The sequence below is a fragment of the Brugia malayi genome (assembly GCF_000002995.4).
Source record: "Brugia malayi strain FR3 genome assembly, contig: Bm_v4_Chr1_scaffold_001, whole genome shotgun sequence".
NCBI lineage: Eukaryota > Metazoa > Nematoda > Chromadorea > Rhabditida > Onchocercidae > Brugia > Brugia malayi.
The window spans coordinates 9,835,259-9,854,596 of record NW_025062475.1 but is presented as its reverse complement, the minus strand read 5'-3'; the positions used below and the strand labels follow the sequence as shown (position 1 = coordinate 9,854,596).

Here is a 19,338-nt window from a genome sequence, read left to right as displayed (position 1 = left end):
GACAAGTTGCACTTGCTTGCAGCGCAGTTTACTGCATTAATGCACGTTCCAGTATTCGGCTACTTATGGCTTCATAGTGGGAATACTAGATATGCAGCCACTTCTTTTATGACTTATCACTTACACGCTTTAATCAGCTAATAAATAGTTGCTTGCAGCGTGATGCGCAGTCTTTCGGTGAAGTTTTTTTGTCTTAAATTAGTGACATAGTTGTCAGGTTTTTCCAATTAGACAGTATACGTGTACTTGTCCTGCGATTAAATGTATCATATCGATTATTAGCGCTGGTGGAAACTGGTAGCATGCTGAGCTTACTTATAATGCTGAAATCAAATTTTACATGTAGAAAAGATTCGATTATTTATAGGAAGGTCATTTGCTTGCCAACCAAATAAATTTAAAAAGTAGTTGTGTTTTTGGTGGAAATAAAATCCTAATATGACAGTAAAAGATGGTTACCAATTTTTATGAGTAGTTGCTGAATATTGTATACTCCTGTACTATTGATAATATTTAATTGTATAAGAATGATTAAAATTATAAAGTTGAAATGTTGTTATACGTAATTGTTATAGTCAGAACAATAGTGTCTTTAGAGGAGAACGACTAATGCGATACCGTATTTGTTAGGAATGTTTGGGCATGCTTGTGACGTAGTTAGTGAGAAAAATGATGTTCGGGAGAATGGATGGACAATCTCAAAATGCGACGAAAAATTATCCGGATAATTTCCGGATGGCGCATGAATAATTCAGAAAGAAGTCTGAAAGAATTATAGAAAGGATTTGTGTGATTAATTATGGAAAAGAATGAGTGAGAACAGTCGAAAATTTTTTAAATTATGCCGATTTACTATGAAAATGTTTGGTGAAACTTGTTAGTGAAAGGCAATTGCTACAAGCTAGTGATTTGAAAAGCTTTGTTACTTTAAAGCTTCGTTGTTTGATAAACATTCAAATATTTGCAATACATAACGGGATTAATATATGTACAGTTTGTTTCTTGTTTTTTAGATTGTACTAGTATTGGAAAGACGCAGATCTTTATCAGTAGAAATTGGCTCTATAATTGACTTAGCTAATTCAATCACATCTGTGGACACATCATTATCATATTTGTCAAGTTTGGATGAAGAAACGATTAAAAGATAATATTGTTGAGCAGTTCCATCCGCAGTTTTATCTTTATTAACCGTGTGTATTCATTGCTACTCAGCATTTACGCGTAAAATTGCAACGAGAAATTCGCTGCTAAACGAAGCGTTATCTTGCTGGCGATAACCGTATAAGCTTGTTAGCCCATTGAGGCTTAGCCTCAGATGAATTATCATCTTCTTTCTTGAATTCGACTCAGTTTATTGTATCATCCAGTCAATTGAAGCTGGTAAAAATGACTGATGTTCTCGATGAACCATCGTCAAAGAAACCGAAACTTTCATCACCATCAGGTTAGCTATGATTGATCTGTCGAGTTTTTATTCATTTCACTAGCAGCTGGAGTATATTTTTAATCTTCAAATCCCAATCTAAAAATGTCTTCGTAGTTCACTTTGGTGAGGTAGTTTGTTAGATTTGGTCGAGCTTAGTAATTGTTGAACATTGAGGTTTATGATTTATACTTTTCCAGAAGGTAGATCAATATTTTTGGAAACCAGTTTTCAGTAATCATTTCGAATTTTTGTGAAATTGCATTTCTTAAAGTTGTCAATTGCTAACGACTTCTTTTGCTAAAACAAAAGTACTTCCTAAAGTAAGAACAGCAAATTGAATACTCTTTTCACTCCTTTTTTATCTAGAAATCTTAGAGGAATGTTTCTATTCAGCTGATGTTGTTTTAAATTTATTGAAACTTTTCACTATTACAAAAACTTTCAGTGTATTACTAGAGTGCCAGCTATCATACTGCTGAATCTTGTTGGCGTCAGTTATCTTGTTGTCAAATTTGTTTTTGTTGTTAGCTATTATTGAATTCTGTAAATTATTTCAAATTGAATTTACAGACTTTGATGATGATCCGTTGAGTGAATTGGAAAAATTGGAGCCGTTGCCGTCTATCCTGGAGACGATGTCTCAAGCACCATCAAGTGTTCATATGTCGGTATGGCATTTTTGCATATTCTTCTGTAATTCGCTTTGTCAGTTTAAAATTTTAAAGATTTTTGGGGATAAAATTCATATGTAGTCTGTCACATCAAGCTGCCTTAGTTGGATCCTTCTTCGGAGGTGTCTCAAATGTCCAAAATTACAAGGTTGATTTTTGTGATTTCATCAACGGAAATATATAGATTAAATGCTCAGGTATAATTTCACATTGATTATTTCCAACTCTCCTGTTGGTTAGATTAGAATTAAAATGATCAATGTGCAAAAATAGTCCATTATATGAAATTAGAGGATGTGAGGAGAGTGCTTATTTTTCTGATTATTCAGCAGTTTATAATTTGGATTTCAAAAAAATTTTTTTAAATGAAGTCTTTTGATTGTTATACTTTTTAATGTAATAAATTGTTAGTGAGAGCAAGATCACATAGTTTCAGTAAATAGCGAATTCTTTATCTTCTGAACTTCGAAACTTGCTACCTTAAAATCCTTCTCTCTTGTTATAAAATAATTTCGCGTTTCATTCATTTCTTGACAACTTATTGATATACAGTGTATTGGTTTTCCTTTTCCTTACTTGGCATTAAATGTGGTAGAAATTTACTAAGTTGTTGCTAGCAGCATTAATTTGCTGTTGTTGCTTCCATATTGCATTTATTCCTTTGTTAAACTGACTTATTTTCATACAGTTGCTGAAGTTGTTTTCAGGCGAATAATGGACCCGGACCATCATCAGTTGGTTCCACTGGCGCTACAAGTCAACCACCCTCAGTTAGCCATGGAAATTATATGGGACCAGCATCAGTGATACAGTCTCAAGCCGGTGCACCAGCGCAAACACATAATGCGCAATCACAACAAAATGCTCCATCACAACCCAGTGTTTTGCAAGAATTGTTATTAAATCCTTCCAGCCAAAATAATCAAACTTTAAATAGCCCACGACCACCATATACCACTCAGTATCAGACAAGGTTGGTTATTAAAGTTCCTGCTTGAAATTGCGATGTTTCTATATATAAATTGCAGTTGTTCAATTTTCTATGTAGTAGTTCATTATAACTTTTCTGGTAAAATTGCTTTATATTAGATTTTATGTGTAAAACATTTTAGGAGTCCAGTAACAAGTGGTGCCACGATGATGGCATCAGCAAATTGTCCTCCAAATGTAGCTCTTTCTGCCGGACCACGAGGTTTACGAGCCACCGGACCTCAAATGTACGGGCCTGCAGGTCACACCGATATGACTATGCAACCGGTATAAATCAGCAGATTTGTAATTACATAAACAAGAACTTTGTTACATCTTAATTACTGGTAAAATGGGGTTATTTTCTATAAAAATTATTAATAAGGTTTGATGATTTATTGGATACCAAGTAAGCATATTATGATTTTAATGGAAGGTCGATTACCCTGTTTGAAATTACAAAAATTACTGTTCCTACTTTATCCGTTTTACGAAAGTTAGATTCGTTTAGGGTGCTGGTCCTCAACTAGGTCATCCAGCTCAACAAGGCAACTACGTTGCCTCACAAATGATGCCACCGCCTAATCAACAATCTCCACAGTCTCTTTCATATGCTTATCAGCAATCCGGTTCGTTTACTTTATAATTTATATTTCCACATTAATAGAATATTCAAGCCATACAGAAAAGATTTCTCTCCCAAGACTTTGAAGAAACTTCTAATTATTATTAAAATTTCTAGGATATTTGAAAAACTTGCAGGTTCTCGACCAGTATATGCAAATACAGGTTCTCGGGCGGTTTATGCGGCCGCTACACGCAGCGCAACACCACAGCCTATGAGTTTGGCACGAGGCAGTGCACCCGTAATGCTTAATGGAGCTTCGGCTCCCCGAATGAGAGCTGCTGCTCATCAAGGTTATCACTTTGTCAAAACTTTAGAAGTATTTGAAGAAAGCATTGGGGAAAAAAAGATGAAATTTTTTTCTCTCATTAAATATAAACCAGTTATCAAACAAATCTATGTGATGTCGAAATCTGATTTCCAGGTATGATAACAATGCAACAGGGAGGTGGACAAATGATGCGAACGGTCATGGTCCAGCAGGGGCCACCATATGACCAAGGTGGTTATACTATGCCACCTCAACGCGCATCTGATCCATACGGTATTTCGCAAACGCAAACCGGAGTTAGTAACTTATATGATTTTCGATTTGCAAAGTAATCGGTGGACAAGATGAAATTCTTTAGCAGCAAAGGAAGAATTGTTCTGATTTATTCTTTTCATTTTTTCCTTGCATTTTTTTCTTCCATTAACGTTTTGCTTGTTTATTCACTTAATCAGTTTAAGGCATCACCAAATTATGCACAATTGCCACAAGGCCATATGGTAGCAAGAAATCAACCAATGCCTTATACTAATGCACCAACTGCATCACCAGCGATTCAACAAAGTAGTGCGGTAAGTTTAGAGGATAAATTTTACTAATTATATAGAAATGTTTAATTTTGCTCGAAATTTGAGTTTGATTTAATTATTCTTGACAAAACCTAAATTATTAAAATTAGTTATCTCATACTTTTAATTGATTTGAAGGTGCTAGATGGATCTTATTAATTCAAAAAATGTTTTGTTCTCAGATGATACCACATATGATGGAACATTCGACAATATCGTCACAACAGCAACCAAATCAGCAGCCACCACCACCACCATCATCATCATCATTAACCCACGGAAATGTAATGCCACCACAGATGAATGCACAATCAGCAGCGGTAGCAGGAGCTCCTGGTCCAATGGCTGGTCCGAAATCTGGAATACCGCCGAATTTGCCGCCACCTCAGATGCCACCAGCAAATGCTTCAGCTTCTAGCCAAATACAGCAAGTAATGCTTACTTATTTTTGTGCAAAATCCAATAATAAGGAAATTTCTTTTTACGAACTTAAAAATTTAATAGAAGCTAGAAAAAATTTACATGTCAGTAAAAAAATATCGCACCTGACAGCATTCTCCAGAACCATCAATTATTAAAACAAGATTTAAGCAAATGTCCTTTTTCCTCAGCCAGCTGTGGTCGTTTGTTGCTAGATTTATCATTTCGATTTTGTTAACCCTAATATTTTAAAAATAAAACAATAATTTTTCATTTTTATTTTTTCCAATCCTTGAATTGATGACAGAACAACGAAGGGAAAAAAATTGGACAAAAAAATTTCAGTTTACTGGCATGAATAACAATGCACCAAGAGAAGGCGCATCAGTGAGCAGTACACTTCCAACTAGTGGTACGCAAGGGAATAATCAAGATCCTGGACGAAGAAAGCTTATTCAGTTACAGTTGGTACTACTTTTACATGCCCACAAATGCCAACAACGAGAGCGATCTGCGGTGCGTGTTTTCTTCTTATTTTACATTTTGACATAATGGGAATGTTTTTTATTGATTTTTCCGTTTTTTTTTTTTTAAATTCGAAATATTTGATTTCATTAGTTTGGACTAGTGAATAGTGGGTTAATAGATTAAAAAGTGGGGAAAGTACAAGTTTTTTTTTTTTTTCCTTTTTTTTTGGAATATTGACGTTATGAATCACACTGAATCATCATGGTTTTTGAATTATTACGAAAAATTACGCTTATTTCAGGATGGCGCAAATGGACGATACACTTGCACTTTGCAACATTGTTCAACGATGAAAGGTGTATTGCAACATATGACAACGTGTAATAGTGGAAGCGCTTGTAGTTGTATGTTTTTTATTTTTTTCGATTTTGTAATTGTTTGAATATAGGATTGAATCAAAATATACCTTCACAAATATATGCAACTTTCGTGATTTATTAATCACTTTTAGTTAAAGCATTTGATGTATGAAGTTATTGGCTTTATGAATAACTACTTAAATGTTAAAGTGAAGTAAAAGCTCCGCAGACATCCCAGCAGAGTGAAATAAACAGTGAGCTGGTATCGTCAGTTGAATGAGCAACCATATCATGGCGTAATATGCAGATGTGTTACTAGGGAAATAATGCGCTGTATCTTATGTCAGAGTAGTTCATTTAAATTAGAATGGAAAAAATTAATTGCAAAATAAAGAGTGGTAATGTGTCATGTATGAAACAATTTTTTAATGCATTTATGGTATTCGAAATAATTACAGATCCTCACTGTCCATCATCACGACAAATTATTTCTCATTGGAAGAACTGTGTGCGTGATGACTGTCCAGTTTGTACACCCTTGAAGAGTAGGCAAAATGTAGCGCAAGCAGTGGACCGACGTACTGTTCCCGGTAAATCCTGAACTTCATTTATCAGACAATTTCATTGCACTGTGACTGATTTTTTATATCGGCTTTTCTATTGAGGAATATTTTTACACATGTTGAGGATTCGATTTGCAAAAATTTATGAAAGGCTCTTTAGGTACCGAACCGTTTGGAACTACTGGAGCAGGATCTGCGCAACAAGTGCCATGTGGTCCAGGCAATGCCGCAGATATTGATAATGTTGGAATGCCAAATCGAATCAGTGCACAGCAGCAACAACAACAACAACAACAACAACAGCAACAGCAACAACAACAACAACAACAACAGCAGCAGCAACAACAACAACAACAGTCTGGTCCTGGCGCAGCTTTGCTACCAAATACAAATTCCCATAATATGCCAGCTTATGATTCTTCTGGATCCACATCAATCAACGCTTTTTTAATAGATTTCAACCCCACAAGGTGAATTTTTCGGGAGTGTTTCTATATTTAAAAATTCTTATTGATGTATTGTTTATGTTGTTTAATTAATTAAATTTTAAAACGTTTACACACAAAAATTTTTTATGAAACTTCAGCGATCCGTTTCGATCACCGAATCCACCAAACAAATTGGTGCCATCATTAGGGAAAGGTTCCGGTATTTTCATTACTTCCAAGGACATCATTGGTTTACCACCTCCGGATGCACCGGTAGTTAAGAAACCGTGGCAGAATGCAGTGACTGAAGATCTGCGTAATCACTTGGTTAGGAAACTTGTGGAAGCAATATTTCCGTCACCTGATCCTGCGTCCATTCACGATCAACGCATCAAAGATCTGGTGAATTATGCGCGAAAAGTTGAAAGGGAAATGTTCGAATTGGCCAATGATCGCGTGAGTACAAAAAAATTTACTCAACAAAAAATTATTAAATAGCAAAAATGATATAAAATATTTTGTACCTGTAATCAAACTTTATCAATAAACTATAAGAGAGTTTGTTTGCATCTATTTAGGCTGTGCATGAGTTTTCTTTCTGAAAAGAAAGTTTCTTCTTTCAGGGAGAATACTACCATTTGCTTGCGGAGAAAATTTATAAGATTCAAAAGGAATTACAAGAGAAGAAAATTAAGAGATTACATGAACAAGGACAAGTGGGTGCCGTGGCTGGCATGCAACCACCCCAGCCAGGTGGTTCGTCCTTAACATTATGTAGTATAAATTAAAAGGATGAAGCAGAGCGAACTGAAATTTTTAGTTAGACAATTTAGTATCTCGAAAGAAATTAATATTGTTCGACACTAAGTTTTCTAGTAAATTGTCAGACATATTAGCTGATTGAAATCAATAATAGTTTCTTAGTGCAACAAGTTACATTCTATTAAATCCTTATTTGGTTTTCTTTTTCAGTTGACTTTGATATGCCTGGACCACCGAACCGAACTACGCCGTCGTTCCAACCAAGCACCAGTACGGGCACACCACAAATGAATGGGCTGTCTACCTCTATAAGTAAGAGTTTCTTTCTTACGGCATTACAAATCGCAAGCTTAATATTTCGCTATAGTCTGTGAGATTCATCATAAAAATTCAGAATTTACAGCATTTTGAAGAATTTGAAAAAATTTGTTCTAGTCAGTTTTCTTGAAATAAAGTTCTTGTCATACAGGTGGGAATGCAATGACGAATGGTCAGGTAATAACTTCAGGGATAAAAATGGAAGTGCCTGGTGATGTGGCAATTGGTACCGAGTCATCAGCAGATGCCTCTGGATGCTGTTGTAGGTTTTCGGAGTGATTAATTTCATTGCATTTCCCTTGGTGAGGAGAACCTTAAAGAAGGGTAGCCAGCATCCTTATAAGTGGTTTAAAAATGAATGTATATGTGATGGTCTGAAATACCAGAAAAATTCCAGGTTAAAATATCAATTTTCATAATAAATTTAAGAAAGACTTTGACTGATTTACTGCTATAAATAATAGTTTTTCTTTTAGCAAAACCTGGAACATCGAATACAGCAAATGCAGAAAAAGTGAAAGTTTCTGTTAATGCAGTTAAAACAGAAATAAAAATTGGCAAAGCTGATGGTAAAGGAGAAATAAAAGTTGAAGAAAAAAAAGAATTACCGGATAAGGTGTGTACTATAAAAAAGTAGTTGCAACATCTTATAAGAAATGGGAAGAATATCCGAGTATCCAAAAGCATTTTTCATAAATTCCATTAATTTAAATAACTTCAGGTATTTGATGCCAATGAATTACGAAATAATTTGAAACCGGTTGTGGATAAGCTTCTTAGTATGGAAGAATCAATACCGTTCAGAATTCCTGTCGATCCAGATATTCTCGGCATACCGGTAATCAGTCTTCTCATTTTTATTGAATTTTTAGTAATGAATGTTTTTAAAAACGTAAGGCTGGTTATTGATTTAAAATTGCAGGATTACTTTGATATTGTCAAGAAACCTATGGATCTATCAACAGTAAGCCGAAAACTAGATACAGGTGAATATAAGAATCCGTGGGATTTCAATGATGATATGTGGTTAATGTTCGATAATGCTTGGCTCTATAATCGAAAGAATTCAAAAGTTTACAAATACTGCAATAAGGTTGGCTTTATGTACTTTTTTTTTTTTTTTTTTTTATGAAGCTCTAAAGCGGTGAGTTTTTAAGAGGAGATTGAGAAGAAAGAGCAAGTATATAATGCTGAAGACTATCATATTAATTATGCAACAAGAATTAATCAATAGTTGGGTAGAATTCGCTGAGCCAACAATTAAATGAAAGTTTTTCAAGTTATATAAATGTGCGATGTAAATGCTTCAGTTTTGAAATTTATACTTGCAAAAAGATCTGAATAAAAAACAGAAGCCATTTGCAGTTGAGTGAAGTGTTTGTGGAGGAAATCAATCCCGTAATGCAAAAAATGGGTTATTGTTGTGGTCAAAAATTGTCGTTTACACCACTGGCATTGTTTTGTTATGGCCAGTCGATGTGTACAATTGCACGTGATCAAACATATCATGTTTATGAGACAACGTAATTTACCTTCTAACTTTTAAAATTCACCATACTGTCTTATGTTTATTTTTTCATTTCAAGTATTCGCCGACACGAAAATTTTAATTGTATAAGCAGATTTCTGCTTATACAAGTATTTTTCTTTTGCTACCAAAATTAGAAAATAAATGCAATAAAAGTTTTTGCAATAAAATTAGTTAAGAGAGAAAAAAAACGAACCGTAATAGAAAAATGTTTTGATACAAATAATTGTATGAAACATTTGTTGCATGTTTCAGATCAACTCAATATGGTGTAACAGTTTCGGAGCGTTACACTTATTGTACGAAATGTTTTGAAGCTCTGCCAGAAAGCGGCATAAGTTTGAGTGAAAATCCAAATGATACATCGAAGTAAGTTCGATTATTATACGAATTCAGTTTCTTTCATGCATGCTATGTGAATCAAAATTTGCTTCACATGAATCATTTCGGAAAATATCGGAAGGTTTGTCATGAATAAAATTTTTTCTTGCAGTATGGTACCAAAATCCAAATTCGTACAAATGAAGAACGACCAAATTGATTTCGAGCCATTTGAAAAATGTATAAAATGTTTCCGAAAATGGCATCGAGTATGCGCGCTTTTCAACAAGAAAGTAAGTCATATATCGCTTGACTGTGCTGTTATCCTAGTTAGTCTTACAATGTCAAAAGGAAGCTCTTCTAAAAATTCAAAGTAGTTTTCAACAAATTTTATTGGTCACTGGCTGCTTAGCCTTGTTTCCAGCTGCACATGTTTTCATATTGAAAAGTTTTGGTTGTATTTGGGCATGGTTATGGAATTTCTTCGAATTTATATAAATAAAGACTGAACTATAAAAATGAAGTAATAGTTAGACGTATTGTTCAGCATAATTGTTTAAATTTCTTACTTATTACTTCTCATTACTGAATAACATCTATAAATGTGAGGAATTCATTATCATTTTGATTTCCCTTGTCCATTTTTCATTAGATTTCCTTCCAGGTTTTCCCGGAGGGATTTATTTGCGCTACATGTCGTCGCGAGAAAAATCTGGCACCGGCAGAAAATCGTTTTACAGCCAAGAAATTACCGCATTGCCAATTGTCACGATTTATTGAAGAACGTGTCAATAAATTTATGAAGAATAATCCTGCTGGCAAGGATTACGAAGTTATCATTCGTGTACTTTGTGCAGCTGACAAAGAAGTGGAAGTAAAACCTTTGATGAAACAAAAGTAAGAAGGCATTTTTCGGCATCACAAAATTTTCCAACTATAGCTCTTAAGTGATATTGAAGGGTTATTCTACACTTTAGCCAGAAATAACACTTAGGACACTAGTTTTAGGAGAACGTATTTGTTTTCCAAAACGAGACCAAAAATTTTTTTTCAGATATGGACCTCTTGGTTTTCCGGAAAAATTCCCTTATCGAACAAAAGCAATTTTTGCTTTCGAAGTTATTGATGGTGTGGAAGTTTGTTTTTTCGGTTTGCATGTGCAGGAATATGGAAGCAACTGCCCACCACCAAATAAAAGGTATTAAATTTTGGGATAAGTAGATTTCAAAATATTTCAACTATGCCTGACGGCTCACATTGTTGTTGCATCACTTTTCAGACGAGTATATATTGCCTACTTGGATTCGGTGCATTTCTTTCAACCTCGGCAGTTACGTACGGAAGTATACCACGAAATCTTGCTTGGTTATCTAAATTATGCAATGATGTTGGGTTATACAATGGCTCACATTTGGGCATGTCCACCATCCGAGGGTGACGACTACATTTTTCACTGTCATCCACCAGAACAACGAATACCGAAGCCTAAACGCCTTCAAGACTGGTATAAAAAAATGCTTGATAAAGGTGTTGGCGAGCATACGGTTTTTGATTACAAAGATATTTACAAACAGGTGAGTACCTGAGCTTAATTTATATATTTTTAGTTGATTTTAGTGCTGACGGCAAATTTTGTATTTTTGCGGGAGTTTTAATTTAATTTGGAAATTTAAAAGGCTTGAGTTTTGAGGTATTTTTTTTTTTTGGTATCTCAAGTATTGGTATCTCAAATTTCGAATTTTTACTTTAATAGGCCCGAGATGAGAATTTGGTAACTCCAATGGAATTGTCCTACTTCGAAGGGGATTTTTGGCCAAATGTAATCGAGGATTGCATTCGTGAAGCACAAAATGAAGAACAAGAACGCAAGCGCCAGGAAGAAGCAGCACGCCAAGAGCAACAAAATGCTGAGGATGATGATGGTGATGATATTTTCCATGATGGAGATAACGGGAAAAGTAAAAAGAACAGGTAATTTTAGTTCAGTTATTTGCATTGATGAGAGAAATTTTGTAGATAAAAGAACCTCTAAATAATTCTTGCTAATCTTTTTATTAATAAATGAGCTAGAAGTAACAGATGGAGCCATAACTTATGAACTGATCTAAAATGCAGCAGTATGAGAGAAACTTTTTTAATAAATAATTCTTTCAATAAAAAATCTGGAATGTACTTGTTTCAAAACTTTGATTAAGAATTTCTTTATTTTAGCAAAAAGAAGAATAATTTGAAAAAGGGTAACTCAAAGAATAAGAAAAAGGTTTGTTCACAAACGGGCAATGAAGTCACGGATAAGCTGTACATAAACTTCGAGAAACATAAAGAAGTATTTTTTACTATTCGATTAATGAGCCCACAGTCGGAATTATCAGCACAAAACAACGAAATTAAGGTATGTTGTGTCGACATTAGACTAGTTGGCTGGAATTATTAGGTCAGTAGTCAGTAGTGAAGACATGAAATAGAACAAGTTTCTGCGGATGATTTAATTTGCTAAAACAATTTTACGGATGATACCATTAATATAGCAATGGGAGTGGAAGAAAAAATGAAGAAAACTGTTGCTGAACTCAATTTCTTTTCACATCACAGTTCTCTACCTGTAATTGAATCACGAATTAATCTGCTGTAAACTTCATGAATTAAAAATCATTTATATATATTTTTAGTTTATTATTAAACATTTTATATGGTGCTGGGTCAGCTTTTATTCATTTTTCAATAAGTTCCGATATTTTAATAAATCTGGACTTTTTTCAGGACCCCGATCCACTAATAGCAAGCGATCTTATGGATGGGCGTGATACATTCTTAACACGTGCTCGTGATGAACACTGGGAGTTTTCCTCGTTACGACGCGCCAAATATTCCACAATATGCTTTTGTCACGCATTACACAATCAAGAGAAAAGTGAAGGACTTTCGTACACGTGCAATAGTTGCCAAGGAACAGCTATTTGGCATTGTACAACTTGTGAAGTAAGTTTTCAGAGCTTCTACATCTTAGAGATAAAACCGAAACTGATGTTAAGTAATATTGAGAATTATGTTTCATTGATGTTACTTCTCCATTTTATCTCTTATACCTCTTTATTCTAGGATTTCGACCTTTGCAATAAATGTTATGAAACAATGTCGCATCCACACAAATTAGAGAAAGTCAGTACACTGGTAGAAGTAGAGGATAAGCATGATGCAACCAATTCACGAACTGAAAGCATTCAAGTAATATAATTTGCTGGTTTCTATGCAAAAGTATAGTTTTTCCAGAAGTCTTTTTTTCGAATATGGAAATCCAAGTTTAAATTGTTTCAAACATTTGGATTTCACAAAATCTTGGTTTTATTATTACTATGAATTTGTATTGCAGCGTTGTATTCAATCATTGGTACATGCGTGTCAATGTCGCGATGCAAACTGTCGACGTTCAACGTGTCACAAAATGAAGCGTGTAGTACAGCACACTAAAGGTTGCAAAAAGCGACAAAATGCAAATTGTGCTATTTGCAAACAGCTTATTGCTTTATGTTGTTATCACGCCAAACATTGCAATGGAACTTCATGTCAGGTAAATTCAACGCTTCATTTCAAACGTGCAACAGATGTCTATGTTTCTGGAGCTTTATGCAGTCCTACCATTGCCGAACTAGGTTTTTAATTTGTAATTATATTCTTAGGTTCCATTCTGCTTGAATATTCGCCAGAAACTACAAGAGCAACGAAGGTCACAGAATCGTCGTGCTGACATGATGATGCGTCGCCGCATGGATATGCTTTCTAGTGGTTATGGTGGAACGAGCACACCAGGTCCCTCGCAGTCTGGTGGTTAGTGTTGGAAATTTATTTTCTGATTTTCTGAATGTGGGATCAGTCCTTTAACCTATTTTGGCCGATCTTCAAATTCCTTTATTTTATTTTAAGCTTACGCGATCCATTTGTCAGTGTCATATAAAAGAAGTTTATAATACATTATATCCTTCACTGAATTTTTGGATTCATGTAATTCAGTAATTCATGTGGTTCATGTAGGTGGTTTAATGCAGATAATAGCATTGATATTTTCTCAAGGAGGTATCAAAGGCATCCTAATAGAACAGAAAGCAAAGAACAGGGAGTAGATTGCAATTTTTCGGAATCAGTGTGCATCTTTCAGGACCAACTAGTGCGATGAATATGTCTCAGGCTGTGACAGCTCATCATAGTACTGGATCAATGCAAACTTATCAGGGTACTAGTATGACACATATGCAGCACATACAAATGGGACAACCGCAGGGCGTGATGTCACCTAACCAGCAGCAGATGGCACAAATGCAGCAGCTACAGCCACATCAGTACCAGGCGCATGGAAAAGGTTAGGCGCTGATCGTAAGAAAGTTAGAATAAAAACTAATATTTGATTAAAGTTAGTCGCTTTCCTCTTTTATATAAAAATGAACTTACAAGATGTCATTAAGACTGTTTGTTACGTCTTTTTTTTGAAGGGTTGACAAATTATGACTATTAAGAATTTTAAAAAAAAGACAAATTATAACTGTTATAAGACCACTTTTTTACCATCTATCATAACAATATATTTAAGACTTCTTATGTCTTAATGTTTGTCACAACATATTGAAGTGATAAATGACATAGTTGTGTAATAAATAACATATTTAGTCGACATGACAATAATGAATTTAATAAAAATTCGGGCTAGGTGTATCAGTAAGTCGATGCAAGTGGTAACTCACACAACTAAGTTGTTATGTTATTCCACTGCAGTATTTCGAGATGAATGTTGTTAATTATTACTGCCACCGCTATTGATATGTTGTATATTGTAGGTGGTGTTGGCAATTCACAAATACACATGATAGGCGTCCCTACCACAATGCAGCAAAGCCATACCATATCACAAGTTCAGCAGCAACAGGCTCCACATCAGCAAGGCGTACGCATGAACATGGTTGATTTTTTTTCCAAATGTTTTAGAGATCGAAAATATATAGACAAGGAATATCAACAAATAAGTTTCAGTTTGACTGAACAGCTTAAGATATATCAATTGATGTAAATTTTATACAAAAATTTCTTTTTCTTAATGTTAGACATCACAATTGGGTGGCATGCAAAGACCAGGACTGGTTGGACAAATGCAACATGCTCAACAACCGATGAATCCTCCACCATATGGACGTGGTGCTGCACAGCAAAACACTTGTGGTATGTCCGGAACTGCAGGACCATCCTCTAGCTACGGAGGTAATGCTGGGCAACCAATGATGCTTGGACAGTCTATACCACAGAACTCACAGTCACAGCCAATAATGCAACAAGGGATACAAAATTTACGAGGTTTTGTTTTTTTGTAATCCTCCCATTTGCATCTCTCTTGAATTTTATGATATTTCCCTAGAAAAGGTTAGAATTCTTCGAATTTTTCTAGCTCGTAACAGATTGATTGTCATCATAATATTTTCAGCGAAAGTTTATACTGGACAGCCGATTGATCGTACTGCGTTGCAACAAGATCCTCAGGTGCAAGCAATACTAACGAGGTTTAAAAATGCAGAACGAGCGGAAGATAAAGACAAAGTACTGAATGACTTGAAGAAAATGCCTCATCTTTTTGCCGCTTTTATCAAAATGACGAACAATGAAAGAAGTGGTGGAGACGTGAGTCTCAAAATTTCTAAATAGAATGATCCTGAAGAATGAGATCAAGGAGAATTTCACTTTCTTTCATTTTTTTTGTAGTCAAAAATAGACATCATAATTCAATTTTTAGATTCCACAAAGTTTAAATCAGCAACAGCTTAGTGCCATACAGCAGCAGCAACAGCAGCATCAGCAACAACAGGGAATGATAAGGCAGCCTCAAGTAATTTTTCGACTTTCACTCATGCCGATATGCTGTAGGAATTGCTTAAAATATTGACTTTTTTGGCTTATTTACTGCATGGTCGGATGTAACTTTCTGATCTTTTTTAGAAGGGAATTACAGTAGTCATATCTGTTGATTTGATATTACTTCTTAGCTACCGTCCCTTTGTAATGTTTTAGATGGTAACTCAACAAAGTGGGCAATGGCAACAGGGGACAGTTTCACAGCAACAGTATTATCAACACCAGCAATCCCAAGTATCGCAAAGTGGCCAGCAACAACCTCGCGGCCCTGGTGGTCAGTATGCTTCGATGAGTTCACAAGGTCAAATGGCCGGTACTGCAATGACACAGCCGCAATGGCAGCAGCAGTTTCAGCGGAATCCACAACCTGTGAGCCCAGCTATGCAGTCTCAGTTCAGTCAGGTGGTTAACTTGTACCATCATTTAGGATAGCTTCTGTAGGTTTCGGACAGAAGATAAGGAAATAGAGTTCTCTTTTGATGATTTGGAAAGAGGAGTTATTGTATTTTCAGTATTTGACTGAAATCTGCTGATTTTAATGGTATTTTTAGATTTTTGTGTATGCCTGCATACAATAATTTATTCGTAAGTATGCAGATTTGTGTAATTTGGCGGTGTTATTTCAGGTCCGTTCACCACCTGTTGGACGTTCACCATCCGTCAGCAACGTCACTCAGTCACCAATGATGCAACCTGGTGCAGCGCAGCCTGGTGTTCAACAAATGCAACAAGGGGCAGTTAATCAAGATCAGCAACCATACAGATAACACAGTGAGAATATCGTTATTCTTTTTTCTTGTTTTGTTATTCCGGAATTCCTCTGTGGTTCGGGAAGTAGCAAGTAAAGAGAGATAATAGTTGTTCTTTTTGTATTTAGCTGGAATTTTCAAATTTCTGACATCTTGGAAATATAATTTTCTGGGCATTTTAAATTCAGCATGCGCAGTTGTTGACGGTGATGTACGTGTTTGTCTGTCCGGTTGCTATCTTGTTTGCCACTTTGTTTGTTATGTTTGTTTCTTTGACACATAGTGCTGCCAAAGCGGGTGATTCTTTTTGATGACGGCTCATTTTGTTATTTAGCTCTCATAATTGTTGGTTGTTGTTTTATTTGTCTTACTGCTATGTATAATTATTTATTATGCCCATGCGGGCTGTATTCTTACATGTTTCACGCAGTGGAAGGAATGTCAATCTAATGATCTGAGATTATATTTACTGTTACTGCAATTCTTGTTTTTGTTTATTTTTATTTTCTGTTCTATTTCAACAATTTAGTGTCAAAAATCTTAGAATTTTAAAATTGAATGCAGTTTAAAATAAGACCATGAAAATATTTTCTATCATCATTTCCTGTTTTTCTCTTTAGTTTTTTTTTTCTTTTTTTTTTTATCTAGGCTTCAAATTTTTTGTATAGTTGTGGTGAAATATAGGAGAGAGAGAAAGAGATGAAGCGGAAGTTTGTAGAAGCCAATTTTAATGAAGTAAAATAAGTTTTCGGGATGTTTGATTCAGTTTGCTAGGAAATATAATGATGCTGCTGATGAAAATGATAAAGGGTGTAAGTATACGGGTAATATGATGAAAAGTTGGCTTACGCATATTTCGAGCAAGTTGTATTTTATTGCCGTTCGGTGCCTGAAGAAGAAATTTTTCTAATATTGTTGTCAATTAATATCCATCGAGATGTTTTTATCAGTAAACTGTTGTTATTGCTACAGTTACGATCAATGTTACTATTATTACTACTGTTTGCTGCTATTGATTTAGCTTAAAGAAACGCTAGCATTTTTTTTTTTTTTTTTTAAGAATGAAAATGTATGGGAAAAAAGAATAAGTCAATGTTCTATATGTAATTGTATATGTATATAATGGAGCATTGGCGTACGTTACGTTTAATATTCGTATTTGCTGATGAAATGCTGATGTTGAAATGTTATGTGAGTATACGCATGTACAATTTTCGTAGCTGTTTTTTCTACATTTAGCTATAGTTTTGTTTTTCTTTTATAGTAATTTTATTTTTCATACTTTGTGGCTGCCTCTACCTTGATATATATATATGAACTTATGCGTGTTTTTTTTCTTGTGTGTGCGTGCACGTATGTATGTGACAGTGTACTTTTCATTTGGATTTCTTGGAGCATTTGATTTTTCTTCAGAGAAGAGAAGCTGGCTTGGTGATGGAAGCATCATTTCAAATCTTCACTGTTACGATTTAAAATTATTAAGTTATCATTAAATATATTACAAAAGATAAAAAAATAGTGTAATGTTGGTTCTTCACAGGGCTATGAAAAAATAAATTAGAGTGACTTATTACATTATTCATTATATTACATTGTAAAACATGATGCTTTCATCAAATAATCTTTAGCACCTCAATTCAAGAATGTTTATATGGCATATGTACTGGATTTTGTTTTTAATTTTCATTTGAAAATTGATTGGGTCGTAGTTTGCAATGATTTTAGGAATATTTAGACTGTAACGTGAGATTCATGATAGATAATAATCCTTGTTCTCCATCTCTTTTTCTAGTAATATACTGCAATGGTTATGGTTGTTTATGGCTTTTGTATACAATACATGAAAGATATAGGACAAAATATATGAAATGAGCAAATGGACAAAAAGTTTTGAATAATTTTTATATGGTTATGTAACTGTTTGTTTTTTTTTTTTTTTTTTCAAACTGACAATTTGTTCTATCAATCCATTTTGCTGACTAGCTGATGAATTGATTTAATTGATGTGCGTGATTAATTAATTTCGTGTCTTTGAAGTGTAAGTTTCTGAGTCATTTTTAAATTGCTCTCGTTAAAATTTTTGTTCATTATTGGAATGCCTGGTTTTGTACAAATTTCAATTTCTACTTTTCAAATACTTGATACTATTATGACTACTATTATGTTCATCAGCACTATAAATAGTAATTTTTTTCTCTGTTTCATTTTCCATCTGATAAAATTCCTACTTTTTTTCTATCCTTTATCCTACAAAAAAGGCCGTTTTTCGCTTTTTGTTTCTTTTGTTTTTTTTTTTTATCACTTCGTTTTCATTTCTTATTTTTTTTACTTTTATTTTCTCAATTTGGGTTATACTGTGATATCGGTTAATGCTACACGCGTGTGTGTGCGTATGTGTACGTTAATTATGTAACGCTGTCGCAAAAGTAATGGTTGAAAGAAAAATGAAAGCGATTATTAGTAGCGGAAATTGACGGCGATCTTTCATGCTTTTAATTGTAATTTTGCCAAAATTTTTAACATTTAAAAGTTAATCTGGTGTAATGTAAGCTTTTCAAAGTGCTTTCCCAAAAAATATCTCGAAAGTTCGCTTACTAAGAAATAGTTAAAGGGAATTTGTCATGTTGGGAATAGGAAAAGAAACATACGAAGTCAGTTTATTATTGTTATCATTGTCATGTATCCTCACCCCTTTTTGGCTTTTATTTTTTAATAAACGCTGTGTTTGCCGTTGGTTTTTTTCTATTTTAAATTGAATTAAACTATTTTACTTCATCATTTGTTTTCTGAACTTCCCTTTTTCATTTTAGAATGTTTCTTTCTTTTTCTCTCAATGTGACATTTTATTGTATTGTGTATTGTCTCTAAAAACAATCGAATTTTTGTTCATACGAAATGGTTTATTTTATCGTTTTTTTTTTTTTTTTAATGGAATTATAAAATGTTTGAAGTAATGCGTACAACAAAATAATACAGACGGTGTTAATATGTTGCTTACTGCT

General features: G+C 34.3%; 1 protein-coding gene across 4 annotated transcripts; it reads left to right on the top strand.

Annotated features, from left to right (window-relative positions):
- Nucleotides 1-1,389: 1,389 nt before the first annotated feature.
- Nucleotides 1,390-16,354, top strand: Bma-cbp-1 (the record flags this gene model as incomplete). Of its 4 annotated transcripts, none has more annotated exons than XM_043077327.1 (39): nucleotides 1,390-1,447; nucleotides 2,000-2,097; nucleotides 2,808-3,073; nucleotides 3,213-3,357; nucleotides 3,581-3,698; nucleotides 3,832-3,987; nucleotides 4,119-4,261; nucleotides 4,424-4,534; nucleotides 4,714-4,962; nucleotides 5,297-5,467; nucleotides 5,721-5,823; nucleotides 6,237-6,368; nucleotides 6,502-6,811; nucleotides 6,928-7,225; nucleotides 7,393-7,522; nucleotides 7,742-7,843; nucleotides 8,001-8,111; nucleotides 8,326-8,465; nucleotides 8,571-8,687; nucleotides 8,772-8,942; nucleotides 9,215-9,372; nucleotides 9,633-9,746; nucleotides 9,871-9,991; nucleotides 10,363-10,595; nucleotides 10,753-10,896; nucleotides 10,978-11,272; nucleotides 11,452-11,669; nucleotides 11,910-12,090; nucleotides 12,459-12,677; nucleotides 12,798-12,923; nucleotides 13,069-13,266; nucleotides 13,376-13,523; nucleotides 13,852-14,052; nucleotides 14,525-14,646; nucleotides 14,789-15,035; nucleotides 15,163-15,356; nucleotides 15,469-15,561; nucleotides 15,744-15,989; nucleotides 16,214-16,354. In XM_043077327.1, the coding sequence occupies 39 exons, from the start codon at nucleotides 1,390-1,392 to the stop codon at nucleotides 16,352-16,354; spliced, it is 6,528 nt and encodes a 2,175-aa protein (XP_042933261.1). The 4 variants fall into 4 exon arrangements, with proteins under 4 accessions (XP_042933261.1, XP_042933260.1, XP_042933263.1 ...); XM_043077326.1 differs by having other exon boundaries at nucleotides 7,393-7,525; XM_043077329.1 differs by lacking the exon at nucleotides 8,001-8,111.
- Between the last annotated feature and the right edge of the window lie 2,984 nt (nucleotides 16,355-19,338).